General features: G+C 36.9%; 2 protein-coding genes, 1 non-coding gene and 1 pseudogene across 3 annotated transcripts in view; 2 read left to right on the top strand and 2 right to left on the bottom strand.

Annotated features, from left to right (window-relative positions):
* The window catches only part of GTF2F2 (general transcription factor IIF subunit 2), a 173,870-nt gene that overhangs the window by 94,799 nt on the left and 57,144 nt on the right, over positions 1-21,927 (bottom strand). The gene's annotated exons all lie outside the window — the stretch shown is intronic.
* On the top strand, positions 1,359-15,606 carry KCTD4 (potassium channel tetramerization domain containing 4). Its single transcript, XM_066383716.1, has 2 exons — positions 1,359-1,507; positions 14,106-15,606. Exon 2 carries the CDS (start codon positions 14,287-14,289, stop codon positions 15,064-15,066), a length of 780 nt encoding a protein of 259 aa, XP_066239813.1. The 5' UTR covers positions 1,359-1,507; positions 14,106-14,286; the 3' UTR covers positions 15,067-15,606.
* Positions 10,524-11,460, top strand: LOC136403289 (nucleophosmin-like; annotated as a pseudogene).
* On the bottom strand, positions 18,776-18,853 carry TRNAP-AGG (transfer RNA proline (anticodon AGG)). Its single transcript has one exon. It is a non-coding gene; the product is annotated as a tRNA-Pro (tRNA).

The raw sequence follows: 21,927 nt of genomic DNA, 5'->3' as shown, positions 1-21,927 counted from the left end.
ATAGACATGACCCCATGGTTGCTGGCTTGAGCCCAAAGGTCGCTAGCTTGAAGCCCAAGGTCACTGGCTTGGCTTAAGCCCCCGGTCAAGGCACATAAGAGAAGCAATCAATGAACAACTAAGGTACCGCAACGAAGAATTGATGCTTCTAATCTCTCTCCCTTCCTTTCTGTCCCTCTGCCTCTGTCAAAAACAGAAAACCATACATACATAAATAAATAAAATAGCTTTTAAATGTTTCTCAAGTGTAAGGAAAAGCTGGGGATCAAGAAGAGTGGTGACAGAGAAAAGCAGTGTTGTGCAAGACCTTGAAAAATAGGATTTACACCGGGAGGCAAGTCAGAAAGGCCCTGAAGGGGGCGGGAGCATACTGGGCAATGGTTTTCATCTCTCCTTGTCTCTCACCTAGAATTTTAAGTTTAAGGACCTCCACCAGAAACTGCTGGAAGGACACGGTCATGACAGCACCCTAAAGAGAAACCGCTGATGTGGCTCATTCGCTCATTTTACTGAAGGCCTTGGAACAGCTCAGTACCTACCTTTTCCTAAGCTTGGCCATTTGCTCAAATCCAAGAGAAGTCTGGATTCTGGGAAATATTCCAAATCCTTTTCAAATTCTTCCCCCAACTCCTCCCTTTTTTTGCTAGACTGGTTTACCAATTGGTTTCTGCTAATGGTAACCAAAAGAATCTTAATAAGCATGAACACATGCTTTTGGTGATATTTTTACCTATCTATAAAAATTTGAAGGAAGATTTTTAAAAGTATACAAAGAACACCCTATAAAAATAAATGAAGGCTTCTAGTTCTGATGCTGTCATACATAGCAGTGTTCCTTTGGAGATGTTACTTCACATCTCTGGGCCTCAGCAATGAAGCTACTGGGATCTCTGGAAAAAGAAGAAAAATAAAACCAACACAACTGGCCTTCCTCTGTAACTGGGGAAGTTTTATTATTTCATTAGTGTTTATTTTGTTTAGTACTTTCTAAAAGACCAAAACTGTTTCTTAGAATGAAAAAATGTTGAGAAGCTCTCCAAGACCTGATAATACACAGGCTTCTGCTCTACGCTGAACCTTCCTACTCTCTATCTCACAGATATCTTCTCTGTTGAAGGACTCATGAAGATTAAGCTACTGGTGCTTTTTACAAGTTAAGGGCATTCCCAGTTTGAACAAGTTAAAGTAATAAGTCAGCAGGAAGGGTGTTTATTAGCATTGGCATGTAAGAAATTCAAGCAGGTATAGTTAGGAAGACGTTAGGCATCAGGAAGTTACAGACATTTGTTTCCACAAGACTACTGTAGAGCCAGTTCAACGTGGAGGTCTTTAACAGCATTTACTACTAAGTTAAAACACAGACTTGTGGGCTAGTAACCAAGATACTAGACTGATCTTCCAGACTTCTGAAGCTACTTTCCTGATTCACACTTACATCACATCTGTCTACCCTATCCAAAAGAGTACTGAAGAGATAATATTTCCACAGAGGAGGTGCATTTAAAAGGTAAGTCATTTTCAATATTCCTAGTAGTCTTCATTATCCTCATTTCAAATTTCTTCCTAGCACATTTTGCCTGTGGTTCACAGGGTAAGGCCTATTAAAGCAAGCTACTTGACATTTTAACAAACCAGTTAGGCAAACTTGCAAGCCCTCTATTTTAAGAAGGTAATCTTTACTCTATTCAAATTTGTGAATTGATGCTCTGATCCCTATTTAATCTTCAGAAATTTTAGGAATAAAAGATTATACTCAGATTTCAGTCAACCTACAAAGTTAGCATTTGATTACTTACCTCAAAAATAACAAGCAGTCTACATAAATATTTCCAAAAAGTATCTGTTAATATAATATGTTCTCTTACAATAACATTCAAAATACAAATATGTCTAGTGCCCTTGGAATTCCCAATTTTAAATCAAATACTGAAACCATAACTTGAGGACTTGATTAAGAATTTATAAAACATTTCAACTTCCTCACTCACAGTACTGCTCTTCAACTTTTCCCCTACAAACTAAGAGAAAGAAGGTTGTATATATATCCTATATAAGGGATGCTGTAATGCTGATCAAAGGGTACTTATGGATTACAAGATTGATTGCCCAGGAATAGAAAGAAAGTGGTTAGCTACGGTACAAAATCAAAGGAGGAGGCCATGAACATGTGAAGAAGTTTGTTCTATGAGTCTACAGAAACCACAACAGACTTTGATCAGAGAAATAGTGACTGAGCTTTTTTTTTTCTTTTCCACAGAGACAGAGTGGGATAGATAGGGACAGTCAGACAGGAATGCAAAGATGAGAAGCATCAATCATCAGTTTTTCATTGCGCACTGCAACCCCCTAATTGATCACTGATTGCCCTCTCATACCATATGTGCCTTGACTGCAGACCTTCAGCAGACCAAGCAACCCCCTGCTTGAGCCAGTGATCTTGGGCTCAAGCTGGTGAGATTTCGCTCAAACCAGATGAGCCTTCGCTCAAACTGGCGACCTCGGGGTCTCGAACCCGGGTCTTCCGCATCCCAGTCCAAGGCACTATTCACTGCGCCACCGCCCGGTCAGGCAGTGACTGGGCATTTTTAAAAACAAACATTTGTATGTTTTAATACTTTCAAAGCAAGCACACGTTATCATTCCTTCTATTCTTCAGACTAGTCTTTTTGCTTGTTACACCACATGCATAATTAAACCAAAATCAAAAGCTTTTTTTTGTGTGTGACAGAGACAGAGAGAGGGTCAGATATGGATAGACAGAGAGGAAGGGAAAATGATGAGAACCATCACTTCCTTTTTGTGGCTCCTTAGTTGTTCATTGATTGCTTTCTCAATGTGTCTTGACCAGGGGGCGACAGCAGAGCGAGTGACTCCTTGCTCAAGCCAGTGGCCTTGGGCTCAAGCAGTGACCTTTGGGCTCAAGCCAGCAACCATGGGGTCATGTCTATGACCCTATGCTCAAGCCAGCGATCCACACTCAAACCAGCGAGCCGTGCTCAAGGTAGATGAGCCCGTGTTCAAGCCAGTGACCTTGGGGTTTCAAACCTGGGTCTTCTGCGTCCCAAGTCTGATGCTCTATCCACTGTGCCACAGCCTGGTCAGGCTCCTAAGCTCTTAAATACAGATGTGGTCATGGTGTTGTAATGTTATATAAACAGACAATCTTCAATCTCAAAGTTGCTTTAAAGCAGGGGTCAGGAATCTTTTTGGCTGAGAGAGGCATGAACGCCACATATTTTAAAATGTAATTCCATGAGAGCCATACAACAACCCATGTACGTTATGCATTATCCAATAAAAATTTGGAGTTGTCCCGGAGGACAGCTGTGATTGGCTCCAGCCACCCGCAACCATGAACATGAGTGGTAGGAAATGAATGGATTGTAATACATGAAAATATTTTACATTTTTAATATTTTTTTTATTAAAGATTTGTCTGGGAGCCAGATGCAGCCATGAAAAGAGTCACATCTGGCTTGCGAGCAATAGATTCCCGACCCCTGCTTTAAAGAATACGAGGCTAAATAAAACCTAGAAATAGAATACAGCTTTATAAGAATATATAAATGCTGTAATGTAATAACAAATGAAAAAGGGCAGGAAAATTAAAGTACTGTAATAGTTTTAGTCAGACCTTCATCAAAAGGTGCAATCCAGCTTTGGCCACTGCACTTGAAATGAGAATTAAAAACAACAGAAAAAGTGATAGATTGAAAAAAAATCTTTCCAAGAAAGATAAGTCTCTTTAAAATGAAAACCTTCACTATAGTGCTATATTTTAGTTAAATAGTGCCAAACACTGAGCTAGCTGTGAAGAGAGGTACACAGGAAGAAAAACAGACATCCATGCTTAGAAAGATGACACTATAGTCGAGGGATACAATATTATTAATGAAATAGTTATAAACGATCAATGACATTTTAAAATCAAGTGAATATGATCCATGTTTTATTAATTTCATCCTGTTCTCTTTATCATGTTTAATTAGTGATAGTAGTAACACCATACACTAGTTTAGCTCTTTATGATTTTCAAGATATTTTAATAGTAAGTGATCCTCAGAACTACAGGGTAGAAATTATGTCCCCATCACTAAGAACTCCTTTAAGATAAATTCCCTTTCCTGAGCTCATCAACATCTTTAATAAAGCAGTTCTTCAACTCTGACCATTAGAATCACTTGCAGAGGATTTTTTTTTTTTTTAATATCGGGCTCACTCCTTGGGATTACACTCTAACTGCACTGTGAGGGCAAGAGGTAGTGGTATTTTAACTTCCCTAGATAATTCTAATATGCAGCAGCTAGTGTAGAGAACTGCTGCCCCTTCTCTCACCCCTTCCCACTTTTCCTCTACCTTTAACTCTGTTCGTTTTATTTCCTGGGGCAAGAATTCACAGAACTGCTAGAGTATTTCATCAAATCTAAGACACTGTCAATTGTAATATTCACTATTAGTTTGTATGTCACTAAGAAAGACAAAATACTGCCATGAAATTTTTACAAGCCAGTAATTTTAACACATGTGCTGAATGTCTTAACATTTCAGAAATGTTAAATGTCAAAAAATGTGCAATATAACAGTTCTCCAGTCCTAATTTATAATCACACTTCTATGAGTAAGAAACTGCACTTGCTCCTATAAACTATCATATCCTGTTCTGCCATTTGGCCCCCTTCTCTCTTCTTCACACCATCTCACCACTAGAGGTGAGCACAAGAGGATCTAGAGATCAGAGGACAATAGAAGGAACAGTGGTAGAGGACAGCATTTGGGAGCAGGGGTTCTTTTGGTCACTAATTTCAAAGTAATATTACTTTCATAAGTTTAAGTCATGTCCCTCATTTTGAGAATGTAGATAATGGATATTAATTTATAAGATCTCCTTCTCAAAGAGAAGGCAAAATTCTGTTTTGCCAAATAGCACTATAAAAATGAGTGCAATAATACAATTTCAATATTCATTTGATGGTTTATAAAAGTGCTTTGCTCATCTAGTTACAATAAAATTTTCCAGTAAGTAATAATGAATTGGCTATACTTCAAAAAAGTGAAAACTCATTTAAAAAAGCTTATTATGACTCATGCTTACAGAATTATAAAATGTAGGTTTTCCTTGAAACACTCATCTCCTAAAGTACATTTAAAATATTAATTAGTATGATTTGTAAATTGTTTTCAAGATTACCTCTGTAATGAAAAGCAAAGAAATATGGATGGAATTTTGCCTGAACTTCTCCTTTAGTCTGTCACCTTTATTAGTGCTCCTCTGATACAATGTGCTTTATATTTCTCTGTACTCCTCAAATGAGGCTAAAAAGCTGTTGACGTAGCAAAGGTTCCTGGGCTTTTTTGAAGACCCAGTTTAACACTGTAAAACATGTACAGGTATATTCATCTGACTGTAGTTAACACTGTAAAACATGTACAGGTACATTCATCTGACTGTAGTTACCCATTCACACCACCTTCCTGCCAAATGTCATACCCAGCGAGTCCTAGGAGGATGCAGGCACTCTGCAGAGCTGGGCAGACACTGTGGTCCATCAGCAGCATAAGGCAATGTACACTATTAGTACAATCCCAGTAACAGAAAACATCTAATGTAGACAAATTTCATATTTCAAAACAAAAGTTTGGATGTTCAAATAAATTTAGATTAAAATGGATAATTTCTTGATTCTTAAAATATGTTAGGACATGCAATTTATTTTTATTTTTCAAAACTCAAAATAAAACTAAAGTAAAACAGTCATAGCTGAATATTAATATAAATGTTTTTCACATTCTATCATGTTGATGACAATGACATCATTTCCCATCAGAAGCTGGCAGGTAAGATGGGAATGCCTCCTACTGGCCTGGAATAAGTTCTGCCTAATGTAGACAGTGGGAGATTAGCATCACTGTATACTAAAAGGTTTAGCCAGAAATTAAAAAAAAATTCTATTTAGAAATTAAATTTAATGGGGTGATACTGGTCTATAGGAACACATAGATTTCAGGTGCACCTCTTCATAGCATGTCAGCTTTTCATTGTGTTGTACGCCCATCATCCAAAGTCAAAACACTTTTTTGTCACTATATTTGTCCCTCTTTACTCTCTTCTACACCCTCTCCCCCTGGTAACCACTTCAATTTTATCTATGTCTATGAGTCTCAATTTTATATCCCACCTTATCTGTGAAATCATGTAGTTCTTAGCTTTTTCTGACTTACTTATTTCAGTTACATAATATTCTCAAGGTCCACCCATGTTGTCACAAATGATAATATTTCATCATTTCTTAGGACTGAGCACTTTTCCATTGTATACATATGTTACATCTTCTTTATCCAGTCCTCTATCGAGGGACACTTTGGTTGTTTCCATGTCTTAACCACCATGAATAATGCCGCAATGAACATGGGGGTGCATACGTTTTCAGGTACAAATGTTTAAAATTTTTTCAGGTAGATATCTAACAGAGGAATTGCTGGATCATATGGTAACTCAATTCTTAATTTTTGGAGGAGCTGCCATCCTGACTTTCTAAGTGGCTGTACCAGTTTACATTCCCACCAGCAGTAAATGAAGGTGCCTTTTTCTCCACAGCCTCTTCAACATTTGTTGTTACCTGTCTTGCTGATAATAGCCAATCTAACAGATGTGAGGTGGTATGTCACTGTGGGTTTGGTTTGCATTTCTCTACTACAAGCTAGCGAAGATGAGCATCTTTTCATGTATCTATTCATCATTTGTATGTCTTCATGGGAGAAGTGTCCAGGTCCTCTCTCCATTTTTTTAATTGAATTGTTTGTTGAACTTTGTGAGTTCTTTATATTTTTTGGATATTAACCCTTATCAGATCTGTTGTTTGTGAATATCATCTTCCATTTGGTCGGCTGCTTTTTTGTTTTGTCGTCAGATTCTTTTGCTGTGCAGAAGCGTTTTAGTTTAATATAGTCCCCTTCATTTATTTTTACCTGCATTTACCTTGCCTTTGTGGTCCAACTGATACAATGTTCTCTACAGCCAAATGCATAATCTTAGTGCCTGTGTTTTCTCCCATGTAATTTATTGTTTCAGATCTTATATTTAAGTCTTTGATCCATTTTGAATCAATTTTTGAGCATGGGGACCAGGTGTAGGCAAGTTTCATTCTTTTGCATGTGGTTTTCCAATTATTCAAGCACCATTTATTGAAGAGACTTTTTTTTTCTCCATTGTGTGTTTTTGATTTCTTTGTCAAAACTTATTTGTCTGTATGCATGCAGTTTTATTTCTGGGCTTTCTGTTCTGTTTCCCTGGTCTGTGTGTCTGTTTTTCTGCCAATACCATGCTGTTTTCCTTATTGTGGCTCTGTAGTATAATTTGAACTTAGGTACTGTGATACCTCCGGCTTCATTTCTTTTTTCCCTTCAGGATTGCTTTGGATATTCAAGGTTTTTTGTGGTTCCATACAACTCTGATGATTTTTTGTTCTATTTCTTTAAACAATGACACTGGAATTTTAATGGGGATTGCATTAAATCTGTATGTTGCCTTTGGCAATATGACTATTTTAACTAGGTTGATTCTTCCAATCCAAAAACACAGACTATCTCTCTATTTCATTGTGTCTCTTCCAATTTCTTTTAATAACATTTTGTAGTTTTCAGTATACAGGTCCTTCACATCCTTTGCTAAGTTTATTTCTAGGTAATTTTTTTGTGTGTGTGTGCAACTACAAAAGGAACTGGTTTCTTTAAAATTCATTTTCTGGTGTTTCATTGTAGGCATATTAAGAAAGCAGTAGACTTTTGTATATTGATTTTATATCCTGAGACTTTACTGTATTTGTCTATTGTTTCTAAGTTTTTTGGTAGAGTCTTTGGGATTTTACATCTACAGGATCATATCATCTGCATCAAGTGATACCTTTACTACTTCTTTCCCAATATGGATGCCTGTAATTTTCTTCTCTTGTCCGATTGCTGTGGCTAAGAGTTCCATAACTATGTTAAATAAGAGTTGTGAGGGTGGGCATCCTTGTCTTGTTCTTGATTTTAGAGAAAAAGCTTTCAGTTTTTCATCACTGAGTATGATATTGGCTAAGGGCATGTCATATATGGCCTTTATTATATTGAGGTACTTTCCTTCTATACCTATTTTATTAAGTGTTTTAATCATAAATAGATGTTGTATCTTACAGAATGTCTTTTCTGAATCTATTGATAGGATCATACGACTATTGTCCTTTGTTAATGTGCTAGCTTCTACGTAGGAAGTGGTCCTAACCATTGGATATACTCATACCAAGAACCTGACAATAGCATTGTTTAAATCCTCAAAGTTGGCTAAAGGACCTTGTATATGTGTAATTTACTGATGTCTAAGAAAGAGGTGATCTAACTTTAATAAAGGGCTATGGTACTGAGTAGCAAACAGGTTCCTTACCTTTAAAAAAGATCTTTCTGCTTGCAAAGTAAATGAAATTCTCAAGATTTGTGGATCTAAGTGAGCTAATCACTGACAGATGGGTTAAGCTCTTCACCGAAATGACTGAACTGATTAATTCCAGTCTGTATCTGCAGTAAGGCAGAGAAATGCAGTCACAGAGAATACAGGTGTGTCCCTTGGTTTTGGTACTGAAGCACCACTGGGCTGTACAGACCTGACTGCCACAACCTAGGGTGAGCTTTCCCCATCCTATATCCCCCCAAGCAGATAAATATAAATTTAGAATAGACTAGAAAAAAAAAAGACAAGCTGGCTTTCTCCTAAGGGACCTGTGGACCGCAACAGGCAGCAAGGATCAACCCCCCTGCAATTTCTGTAAACTGCAATCATCTGGTTTTCATGGGGATAATACAGAGTGATGAGTAAAATGCAGCCTACAGGCAGGGTGCCATTTTCTTCTTTTAAGATCGTAAGTTGGAGGCAACAGAACACACAAAAAAGTCCGATGGTTTCACATCAGATTCTAATCAGGCACTTAGACAAGGCTCCTGTCACACTAATGTTGCCAGGCCACAGGCGGCAAACAAATCCTACTCGTCAGGTATGTGGAAGCCAAGAACACCGGAGTGAAGTCTAGAGTGAGAAAAAGTGATCACAAGTTAGAGGCCTATAATGGGGTGATTCAGTCTGTCAAAACAAGCAAGAGAAACAAAGAACAAGTATCAGTTGTTTTCAAAAACAGGCGGCAGAAACCAGAAATGAGTGAGTTAGCAATTGTCAGGCAGCCCTGGAATGCTGGCTGAAGAGGTCTGCAGTCCAGCTTCTGCTGCAGTCCAGCTCCTGCTGCAGTCCAGCTTCTTCTGCAGTCCAGCTTCTTCTGCAGTCCAGCTTCTTCTGCAGTCCAGCTCCTGCTGCAGTCCAGCTTCTTCTGCAGTCCAGCTTCTTCTGCAGTCCAGCTTCTTCTGCAGTCCAGCTTCTGCTGCAGTCCAGCTTCTGCTGCCTCAACTCCCACCCCCTGGAGCCCGTCCGCTACCATCCACCAGCACGACTTCTCTTCCCCATGAAGGGCATCTATGATTGAGCCGAATGGAGTAGGAAAGCAGACCTAGCATTACACAGTACAGTGGTCCCTCGTCATTCATGGCGGTTAGGTTCCTGTTTGATAGGCAAAAATCTGCAAAGTAGCGACCTTATATATTTTTTTTTATTATTTATATATATATATATTTTAAGGCTTTATTTCAATTTAATATTCTTTTAATATGTTTTAATTAATATTTTTTATATTATTTTAAATTCTTTAAGCTAGAAAATGCTTATTTTACTGCAAAAATAATTAGAATAACATATAAAAATACCTATATACTGCAAAATCCCGTGACATGGCAAAAAAATCCGCAATACAAAATTAGATGTATACAATTTAAAAATCTACTATACACTAAGACCACGAAAAGTGACCATGATATGGTGAGGGACAACTGTATTCAACTACATTGCTTTAAACATACAAAGAAAATGTTAGCACAGTCCTTACTACCATATTACAGCTATGTTCTATTGATTCTGGTCCCATAAAGTTCATCAAAAGAGTACTCCACTAGTGCGACTCCATCCTGTGCATCTGTTCTGAGGAACAGAAGGCGTTTATCTCTGTCTGCCTTCTCTCTTACCTCAGTGTGTGCCACCAACTCATGAAAGATTTTTTTTTTTTGTATTTTTCTGAAGCTGGAAATGGGGAGAGACAGTCAGACAGACTCCCGCATGCACCCGACTGGGATCCACCCGGCACGCCCACCAGGGGCGACGCTCTGCCCACCAGGAGGCGATGCTCTGCCCCTCCGGGGCGTCGCTCTGTAGCGACCAGAGCCACTCTAGCGCCTGGGGCAGAGGCCAAGGAGCCATCCCCAGCACCCGGGCCATCTTTGCTCCAATGGAGCCTTGGCTGCGGGAGGGGAAGAGAGAGACAGAGAGGAAGGAGGAGGGGGGTGGAGAAGCAGATGGGCGCTTCCCCTATGTGCCCTGGCCGGGAATCGAACCTGGGACTTCTGCATGCCAGGCCGATGCTCTACCACTGAGCCAACCGGCCAGGGCCCAACTCATGGAAGATTTGACGGACATGGACATGAGACCTCTGAAGAGCCAGGACTATCTTTTCAGTTGTGATAATGGACAATGATGAAGCTGAGCACCAATTATGTTTACGAACGGTCAGTTTAGGGGCTGGTGGAAAGGATTAACTGCCCATTGTTGAAGCAGAGGCAATGAATTATGAAGGCAGTCCAAAGAAAGTAAAACTGCAACTTTGAAAATGTCTGTATAGCCAAGGGTTTCCCTTCGGGGCTCTGAAATAATACTACCTGTGGTCTTACGGCTGAAGTGTGGTTCAGGGCCTGTGCATCTTAGTGGACGGCACTCAGTAGCTATGGAGTAATATGTAGAGTCAGAAGATGAAGAGGAGGAAGATGTGAAACTCCTGAATGTGTACCTGGACAGTGTTCTGCCCCGGAAGTGGTAGCAAGTTCCAATTAAAAAAAGTAAAACTTGCTGTTGATGAAGATGATGTGGACAATGACAACAAAGATGGCGGCAGCGGCGGTGATGGTGGTGATGATGATGGTGATGATTTTGAGGATGTGGAAGCTGAAGAAAATGTTCCAGTAAAGAAATCTATACAATATAAAGAAATCCAGCCAAATATACACAAAAATCAAACAACAATGGAAAAGACTCAAAACCATCAACACTAAGATCAAAAGGTCAAGAATCCTTAAAAAAAAACAAAACAGGAAAAACTCCTAAAACCCTAAAATGACCTAAATCTATAGAAGAGATTAAAGCAAAATGCAAGCCAAGTATAGAAAAGGGTGGTTCTTTTTCCTTTTCCCAAAGTGGAAGCCCAGTTCATCAGTTATGTGAAGAACTGTTTCCAGATGACTGACCAAGAGGCGATTCAAGATCTCTAGCAGTAAAGAAAGTCTCTAAGAAAAGAGTTTAAACAGTTTGTTAAAATTTTGTCTTATTTCTATAATAGTTGACATCTGGCTGTCCTTTTCATAACACAGAGTGAGAACTTTCCCTACTGTGTCTGATAAATGTTGTCTAGGTTTCATTGCCAGGAATGTGCTGTCCAAAATGCCTGTTTAGTTTTTAAAGATAGAAATCCACTGTTTCCTTGGTTTTAAGTATGTACGGAATGTTATGATAGGACATAATAGTGGTGGTGGTCAGACAAATAGAAATTGTGAGGAGACAAAAATATACATGTGAAATAAACTCAGTATTTTAATTAAGTAAAATTATAAAAAATGAAAGAGGACTCTATGCATACATGAAATTGTTATACTTTTGGTAGTTTTGTTATTACTATATATAGTGCTGCTCATATGCAGTGATGATCAACATAAAAATTCCACAAACAGGCCCTAGCTCAGTGGTAGAGTGTCAGCCTGGCATGTGGATGTCCCGGGTTCAATTCCTGGTCAGAGCACACAGGAGAAGCACCCACTGGCTTCTCCACCCCTTCCCTTCTGGTTTCTTTCTCTCTTTCCCCCTCCTGCAGCCATGGCCCAATTGGAGCAAGTTGGTCCTGGGTGCTGAGGATGGCTCCATGGCCTCTGCCTCAGGTGCTAAGAGCTCAGTTGCTGAGAAACAGAGCAATGCCCTAGATGGGCAGAGCATTGCTCCTTAGTGGGCTTGCCTGGTGGGTCCCAGTCAGGGCACATGTGGGAGTCTGTCTCTGCCTCCCCTTCTCTCACTGAATTAAAAAGAAAATCCACAAATATATTTCCAAAATTGTACCAAAATACCCCCACAACCCCCCCCCCAAATAATCTATTCATTATTTCTTAAAAAGTCATATCCATAGATGAGATGAAACCAGATTCCAAAAAATAAAGTCAACACATACACAAAATTGTTAAAATGTAACAGCATATTCTTCTTAAATGATGCAAAACTGAGAGGAAGCTCTAGTCCACGTGCTGGCAATTAACAAGCTGTAAAGGTCTAGATAAAACACTAAAAAGTTTCTGGAATGAAATTTTATTTTTCATAAAACAGAGTTGGAATTTAATGATCTCTAAGCAAAAACTGAACCCTAAAAAATGTTATGTTTTAGATTTCTAGCTTGATTTCAATGGACTTTGTTTAATCTTAATGACATATAAATGTTAAATTCAAAATCTGTTATAATTAAGAATACAATTTTTTTACTCTGCCCAGGTAGAGCTTAGTTGGTTAGAGCATTGTCCTGATAAGCCAAATTTGCGGGTTCCATCCCTGGTTGGGGCACGTACAAGAGTCAACCAATGAATGCATAAATGAGTAGAACAAATCAATGTTTCTCTCTGTCTCTCTCTCCCTTTATCTCTCTCTAAAATCAATAAATTTAAATGTATATATAAGTTTTTATATCTAAAAAAAATCTAACATGTGTTTACAGAAAATAGAAGGTAAACATTTTTAGAAGAATCTGCTCCAATATTTCTGTCAACATACAGCTCATTAATTTTAAAATACCTGTAATGTAAAAGAACTATAAGTTAATTTAATATAAAATCTAATCTAATTCTGAAAGTAATGTAGTTCCCCAGAATAATTTCGCAGTCAGATCAGTCAAATAATAGGGTATTAAGAACAACATTCACATTTCTTAACCATGAGCCTTTAAATTCTAGAATTGAAACCTAGATCACTAAAATGTGTTTTAAGACTAAAATGTTTTGTAAGGGGAAGAAGAAAAATAAAGAAAGGGGGGGAAATATCCCACTTACCCCTTGATCCAGCTCCCAAGTTAAAAAAACAAACAAAAAATAAAACTTAGGTTTTGGTCCTTTCTCTTATCCTTTGTGAACACTGAAAACAACAACAAAACCAAAGAATTCTGCCATGATACTATTTTATAGCAGGCACTTTGAATCTGTCTTTTATCTTTCCAAACACAAGTGTGTGTGCGTGCAGACACACACACACACACACACACACACACACACACACACACAGTTCTATTTTCTAAATCAGTCCCAGTCTATTGTTCAACACTAAAGCAGATTTAGGGTGAAACAAGCTTATACATTTTCCACAGAAAACCTTAAGCAAAAAAATATAAATGATTATTGCAAAAGCTATATATTTCATTTTTTACCTTTAGGGTAAAAAAACAACAAAACAGAACCTTTTATTAAATAAAGGATATTAAGAAATGTCTTCTCACATGCTAAAGAGCATGAGCACCAAATCAGAATCACCTATCAATCTAATTAAATTGAACTGCAATGTCACAATGTCATCAAGGTTTCTAAAATGATTTCACCACTGTGAAATGTGTGACTTTTTATAGGAGAGAAAATCCTAGACATTCCTTTCTTTTTAGGTTTCTTGTTTATAATTTACTTTTAGAAATGGTGTTAATTCAGTACATAATATTCTCCAAAAGATGATAGTATTATCAATAGTAAGCCTGCCTTATTAAGTAATATCTTAGTAGACATTTAGAAATAGATAAAAACTCACAGTTAGCTGGAGAATTAAACAGCTGTAATTGCTTAACTGCCAGGAGCAAATTCAATTTCTTCTAAGTAACTTTTATTACTTCAAAGAATATACATGAAAATCTTCTCACAACAAATTCCTTCCCTGATACAGTTAAATGCAAATGATCTTCTCCCCCGTCTTACTCCAGAAAGCTCCTGCATCCATCGCTGATACGCCACCTACTGCAAAACTGAGCTGACAGAGCAAGTGCGCTGCCAGCGTCTCCATTCCATCACCGGGCTGGAGAGGAACAGAGGCGTGTTTGTGTGGCAGTTTCTTCTGTAAAAATCTCAAAGCCAAGAAGAACAATCTGAAATAGAACTCTCAAAATGGAGCATAAAATAAACAGAAGAGAAAGAGAAAAGGAATATGAAGGGAAACACAACAGCCTGGAAGATGCTGATCAAAGAAAGAACTGCAAATCTTCACTGATGACTCTCAACGTTGGTGGATATTTGTACATTACTCAAAAGCAAACACTGACCAAGTTCCCAGACACTTTCCTTGAAGGTATAGTAAATGGGAAAATCCTCTGTCCGTTTGATGCCGACGGTCATTATTTCATAGACAGGGATGGGCTCCTCTTCAGGCATGTCCTAAACTTCCTACGAAATGGAGAACTTCTACTGCCCGAAGGGTTTCAAGAAAATCAACTTCTCGCACAAGAAGCAGAATTCTTTCAGCTCAAGGGACTGGCAGAGGAAGTGAAATCCAGGTGGGAGAAAGAACAGCTAACACCCAGAGAGACCACTTTCTTGGAAATAACAGATAACCATGATCGCTCACAAGGACTGAGAATCTTCTGTAATGCTCCTGATTTCATATCAAAAATAAAATCTCGCATTGTTCTGGTGTCCAAAAGCAGGCTGGATGGCTTTCCAGAGGAGTTTTCAATATCTTCAAATATCATTCAATTTAAATACTTCATAAAGTCTGAAAATGGCACTCGACTTGTACTAAAGGAAGACAACACCTTTGTCTGTACCTTGGAAACTCTTAAGTTTGAGGCTATAATGATGGCTTTAAAGTGTGGTTTTAGACTGCTGACCAGCCTGGACTGTTCCAAAGGGTCAATTGTTCACAGCGATGCACTTCATTTTATCAAGTAATCACCTGTGTCACAAACAAAGGCAACAAGCATGCAGCCAGCAAGCTTCGGAAAAGCACAGCTTCAAAGGCATCCCAAATAATGTGCCCAGCTAGCTCTGTACGCAGAGCCCTGCTGCTAAGCAATTACTGTGAGCTAACGGTATGTAAATCCTACTGCTAAAGAGTCCTTCTCTAGGGTGCCCTGCTGATCACTCTTACACTTAAAATGAAAACAGCGACCTGCTATATATTGTGAATAAAGACTGAATGCTTTTGTTACTTATTTTTCTTTAAGCTGTCTTTCAATCAGAATGTCTTGGGTACTTTCAAAATAAACAAGCATGTGTATTATTGTTCATTTAGATAAATAGTAATGAAATATTTGAATGGGCTACAAGATTTAAAATACTTTTTACTTATGGTAAAAATCAACAAAGAAACTGAACTGGTAAAATTAATCATTAAGAGGAAAAGAGATGTGCAGATCTGCTAAAACAGAGCACAGTGAAACCAAATAGAGTGTACTAAGGTACTAAAGCTATTGATTTAATTTTTTAATGGTTGGCACCCCAAAGCTGATTTCTACTTTCTGTATTACGTACTAGAATTACAGTTGAATTGATATATTGCTGAAAATTCCTAGAAAACTGCTTTATGAAAATAAAAATAAATGCACTACTAGTTTCTTTGCCTGTGTTAATCATAATAAAAAGTTACATGTGTCGCTTTAAAAACAAATAGTACCACTTGATGATTTCACACAATATTATGCACTAATGTACTCAACTATCAGGCTACAGTAACACTGGCTGGTCTTGCAAGTGACAAAAATCAGCAAATTAATTTTGTTGCAGGCTGAGCTCCAACATAGTATGGATAAATTAGTCTCAAAGGACTAAGGTATTAGACTAATACAAGAGTTCATTTTCAGAATCATGCTAAACATCTATTCATTTTTCATGCTCAAAAATATTAAATGGGCTTCACTAAACATTATTATTATTCACTGAGTTGTATTTAATTTCTTCATGCTAAATAAGCAGTTATTTTTAAAATTAAGTTTCATGACCATCTCAGTGAAGTAATCTAGAAACTTAGCTTTAAATGTGAGTGCGTTTGTTCCCTCTAAATAATAGCTAATCATGTCTATGCTACTTAATTACTGTGGATTCTGAGAACAAATCACATCTTAAATTTGCTACTTAAAAATTTAATTATTAAAAACTTGTTATTAAATCTTAATTTTAATAAATGTCAACAAAAGATTCCTGAAACTCTTTACTGAGGTTACAATATTAGCAATCTATGCCAAAAGTTGGTTTGCATATATAAATTCAGAATAAATTAGCAACAAAGTTAATATTCTTAGAACGATAACTGACTTCCAGTTACAACATCTAAGATAACACAAAAATTGGCTGTGCATACTAAAATAAATATTTTTAAATATACAGAGAAGACTTTTGAAAAATTCATATTTAAAAAAAAAACAGTTCACTTCAACCATGTAATATTCTTTTAAGCTTCTAATAAAATATCTAATTTTCTCTTACATATTTGAAAATGGCTTACTCAGGATTTAAAGGAACTAAGAAATAGAAAAAATTGTGAAACCTATTTTAGCAGTTTAGTAATTGAACAGTTTATATACCTACCTAGTTTATGAACTGCCTTTTCCTTGGCATTTGGACTTGGTAATAAAAAACAATGGTGATTTAATGTCAAAGCACAATTTTCTCTAACAAGATTTCATTACAGATAATGAAAATAGCTGTGACATATCTTTTTACAGGAGATAACTGACAAATCTCCTTAGAAGTATTAAGTAAGGTTTTGCCTCAATTTACAGAGAAGAATTTAACTGTTATAACAAATTATTGATGGAAACCACTACTTAAAGAAATTTGTCATTTATTTTTATGTCTGCCTCTAAAAACTTGTATCTGGGTGCATTTAATTCTTCTTCAAGACTTTGATAAATTGTGATATTCTAAAACAATTTAATAATCTAGAAGTAAATTTGAATAGATTGATTTTTCTTGTGTAACTTTTCATAAATGTATCTTTTAAAATTACTTGCACTTAAGACTTACACAATCGTGTGTTTTAAGTGTATAGAAAATATTTACTTTTAAATTTTACTGTTTTCTAAAAATATTTGGCAATACTTTCCATTCAAAAAAACCTCAAGAAATCATATAAAATGCCAATGGTAAGTTAGAGTGAAGCTGTAATAATATTTTTGTTTGCAGTAACTATAAAGAATTTCTTCCTCAAATCTTCTTTCCAAAGAGTAAATTACAAAGTGACTCTATCTTCTTTTTCAGAAAAAAAAGTAATAAAAAGTAGGTTTTATTATACTATATGTGTGCCATGAGCCAAACATATATTCTTTTATTTGGAATTATCCCACAGACATTATAGCACTGTCCTTAAAATATGAAAAAGAAAAACATAGCTATGGTGTACCATATTTCTAAAATGTATATGGCAGCACAGAGAACAAATGAAACACGAGACTGTTCAAACAATGCAAGAAAGATGACTACTAAAGATGATGACACTGTTTAGCTGGTTCAGTTATTTTTATTTCAATGATTTATACTTCAAGTGCTATTTTTAAGATGATAATAAGATACTATTTATTGCTTTATCACACGCCAGATAACCATGCTGTGGAAAACATAGTATCTCAATTAATCCTCAACTGATCCTAAGAAAGGTCCTTTATTCCTTCTCTCTTACAGGTGAACCAGAGAATTAGAGGGCTAAGAACCCTGTTAAGAGCATACCCTTATTAGAACTTATTAGGAAGTAAAGGTGGAACCAGGACTAGAAACCCAGGTGCACTAGTCCCACAGCCAGCAGAAACCATGTTTGCTCTTGCAGGCATGGGGTATCTAACACCTATAAACTGCATAGACCTGCATTCATGAAGTATGTGCTAAACACAGAATACCAAAATACAAGTTTGCCTCATTTGATAAAATCTCCCAATGCAAGTACTCTTAAAATTTGAGTGAAAAACTAAATTTTGGAAAAGCAAATAATATTTTTACTGTCATTTCATTTAAAGAATATGATATGAATCATCTCACAAGAGTAAAGAATATCCCAAATCTGTATATTGGTCCATCTATATTTTCATATATCAGGCTAACTGAAAAGGGGGTTAACTTTTTATGACTTGTACAGTCCATAGAACTGACATATTATGAAGAAAAAATATGCCACAGTGAAACACACATGGGTTCTAGAGTCAGACTTAGGTTCAAACACATAACTTCCACTAACTTGCTTACAGAACTGTAATCAAGATTCTTAACTTTAAACTTCAACACCCTCACAGTGAAATGGAGTTGATGATTAGTTGATAGTTTTCATAAGGCTTAAATTCTAAATTATATGTAAAGTGTTTTACTCATCACAGACTTTTTTTTCATTGTATTTTTCTGAAGTGAGAAGTGGGGAGGTGGAGAGACAGACTCTCACATGCACCCGACCTGGATCCACCTGGCAAGTCCACTAGGGGGCGTTGCTCTGCCTGTCTGGGGCATTGCTTTGTTGCAACCAGAGCCATTTTAGTGCCTACGGTGAGGTGGTGGAGCCATCCTCAGTGCCCAGGCCAATTTTGCTCCAAGGGAGCCTTAGCTGAGGGAGGAAAAGAGAGAGAGAGAAAGAAAGGAGAGGGGGAGGGGTGGATATAAGCAGACAGGTGCTTCTCCTGTGTGCCCTGGCCAGGAATCGAACCTGGGACTTCCACTCTTCCTGGGCCGATGCTCTACCACTGAGCCAGCTGGCCAGGGCCACAGACTTTTAGTAAGCACTTGTTATTATTGTGTGTAAAAGTATCTTCATGATATGACCATGAGTAATAGGCACAAAAACGAACATTTACATTAATTAGACTTTTAACTTTGACACGAACAGAATGGAGAACTTCTAACAAACACAGGTTTAATACTATGATGATTACTATAAGACAGAATATGCTTCAATTTGCTACAAGCAAATGCAGTTTTCATTCATGTTAGTTTAAGATTACATATGAAGTTTCTTAGGGCTTTGATTTGGCTTCATGTACAAAAACTAAAAACAAAATACTCACTGCAGCTGCTTCGTCAGCAGTAAAATCAGTAGACAGTAATATATGTGATAACACAATCTTAAAGATACCCCCATCTAATAAATTGTGATTAAGTGCCTTAAATTGCAATGATGTCAAAGTTAAAATTATAGAGTATTTGAATCATAATTATTCTTGATAAGCACAGATGTAATATGGCTTTGAAATATATACTGGCTACTTCTGTGGCAGACTTATCTTCCTAATCATATTTTGCTTAACTAATATTAAAATTAATTTGCTTATGTGGTGATAAAGAAAAGTATACCTGGCAGAGAGAAATAGCTAAAATTTAAAATTTGCCTAAGATAATTTATAAAGAGGTGACTGCATTCCTACTTCTCTTGACAAAAATACATAACAGTTCCAGTTTCTATCAAATGAAAATCAATGATATAAATATTATAGACTGTTACATTATATTTAATTGCAATTTCCAACAATGCAAAAATGTATAATATTAAGCCTTTTGTATATTAAAGGAGGAAACGCTAGTTTTATTTAAGTCACTGGTTATTTGAGAAAAAGAACTAAATTGGATATAAAAGAGTAAGACAATAATACATTTCTTTACTATATATCTTAAAAAACTGTTCCCTAGCATAAAATATAAATTCATGAAATGATACAACACCTAAAGTATCATATAAAAGTTATCCTAGCCTGACCTGTGGTGGTGCAGTGGATAAAGCGTCGACCTGGAAATGCTGAGGTTGCCGGTTCGAAACCCTGGGCTTGCCTGGTCAAAGCACATATGGGAGTTGATGCTTCCAGCTCCTCCCCCCTTCTCCCTCTCTGTCTCTCTCTCTCTCTCCTCCCTCTCCTCTCTAAAAATGAATAAAAAAAAAAGTTAACCTAATAGCACAAGTTTTTCCAAACCCAGATTCCAGAGTATTCAGTGATATTTAAAAGCAAGTATTAGTAGTTATACATATTTTTAAAAGATCTAATTTTTAAAAATTTCTTTTTGAAGACAGGCCCAACTTTTCAAAAGTAATTTTGATTACTGTCCTCTAGAATATTTAGCACGTACTTTTGTACATCATTAAAAATTGAGCAAGTATACTGATTTCTTCTTCATTCCACCCCCACTGATTTGCCTTGTTTTAACAGATGTTTATTAACTAATTTTTAAGGTTAAGAACTGTTAAATGATATTAACTTCAATCTCAATGGTTGCTTAAATTTGATAACCTTCTATGACTTAATATGATTTTATAAAGAATTAGAGCATTTAACACTTACTATGGGTATCACACAATTTGATGTGTTTATATTTATTTAAAAAAAACATTAAAGGCCCTGGCCGGTTGGCTCAGCGGTAGAGTGTTGGCCTGGCGTGCGGGGGACCCGGGTTCGATTCCCGGCCAGGGCACATGGGAGAAGCGCCCATTTGCTTCTCCACCACCCCCCCTCCTTCCTCTCTGTCTCTCTCTTCCCCTCCCACAGCCGGGGCTCCATTGGAGCAAGGATGGCCCGGGCGCTGGGGATGGCTCCTTGGCCTCTGCCCCAGGTGCTAGAGTGGCTCTGGTCGCGGCAGAGCGACACCCCGGAGGGGCAAAGCATCGCCCCCTGGTGGGCAGAGCTTCGCCCCTGGTGGGCGTGCCGGGTGGATCCCGGTCGGGCGCATGCGGGAGTCTGTCTGTCTCTCCCCGTTTCCAGCTTCAGAAAAATACAAAAAATAAAAAAACATTAAAAATATTGTATGAATATAGAACCCATGATGTTACAGCCTAACAAAACTATTTACTTTTCCATATTTTTCCTATCCACGTAGAGATACTTTTAAAGACATACCCATAGAAAGAAAAAGGAAAGACCACATATAGATATATGCACAAATAATTATTAATAAAGGTTTAATTAATAAAGATTTGGGAGAGAAACACCAAACAACAGAATTTAAAAGTCACAGGAGATTGATTTATAAAACAAACCAAAAAAACACAACCATAGACATTTATGATAAATGTTTACTTCTTACAATATAGCCAAAAAAATAACACATTGGGATTCAGTATAAAAATATTCAGCAACCTTGAAAACTGGAAGCAGGTTTTATTTGTTACAATGTCATTTTGGTTACCAGTTATATTTTCCTCCCTTCTTCTTTCTATTACATAAAAATTTAGAGGCTAACTGTACTTAACAAGAGGCAAGAAAAGGGGGTTCAACTATAGCTCTTGCCATTATTACAAAACAAAATGTATATTTTGTAAAATTCACTAGATGATGGGTATATAGAAAAATAAAAAAGCTAGATACAAAAAGTTATCACTGAGGTGTTTAGTGAAGCCAACACTATGCATTAAGTGAAATCATTCCCAGTCTTCATTCAGTATCACACTAAGACTTTAAATGTAACTAAAGGATCTAATAAAACACTTTAAGTAGAATTAATTTTAATTTTATCTTTTAAAAAATGAGTATGCACCAAAACAATGGTCTTTTGGTTTAAGATCATGGGAAAGAAAAGCGATTGAGAATTTAAAAAGAGACATAACTCCACCAATGTTAAGTATTGCTTGAAGTATTAAAAAGCTGAAACCTTTTCGACAGAAACTAATGGTTTTCCAATAGGGGAACTACTACTACCTGTACACCTCTTCCCTTCAAAGAAATCATCTCTGGTTGTTTCTGTTAGTTTCAGGAATTATGTATGATATAATAAAAGTCATCTCCCTAGCAAAATATATGAATGAATAGAAAGTAATAAAAAAAGTGGGGTACGCTGGTAATCTAACTATTTAGCAGA

This window comes from Saccopteryx leptura, chromosome 4 (genome assembly GCF_036850995.1).
Source record: "Saccopteryx leptura isolate mSacLep1 chromosome 4, mSacLep1_pri_phased_curated, whole genome shotgun sequence".
Taxonomy (NCBI): Eukaryota; Metazoa; Chordata; class Mammalia; order Chiroptera; family Emballonuridae; genus Saccopteryx; species Saccopteryx leptura.
Note: the sequence above shows the minus strand (reverse complement) of the source record. Positions and strands in the feature narration are given on the sequence as shown.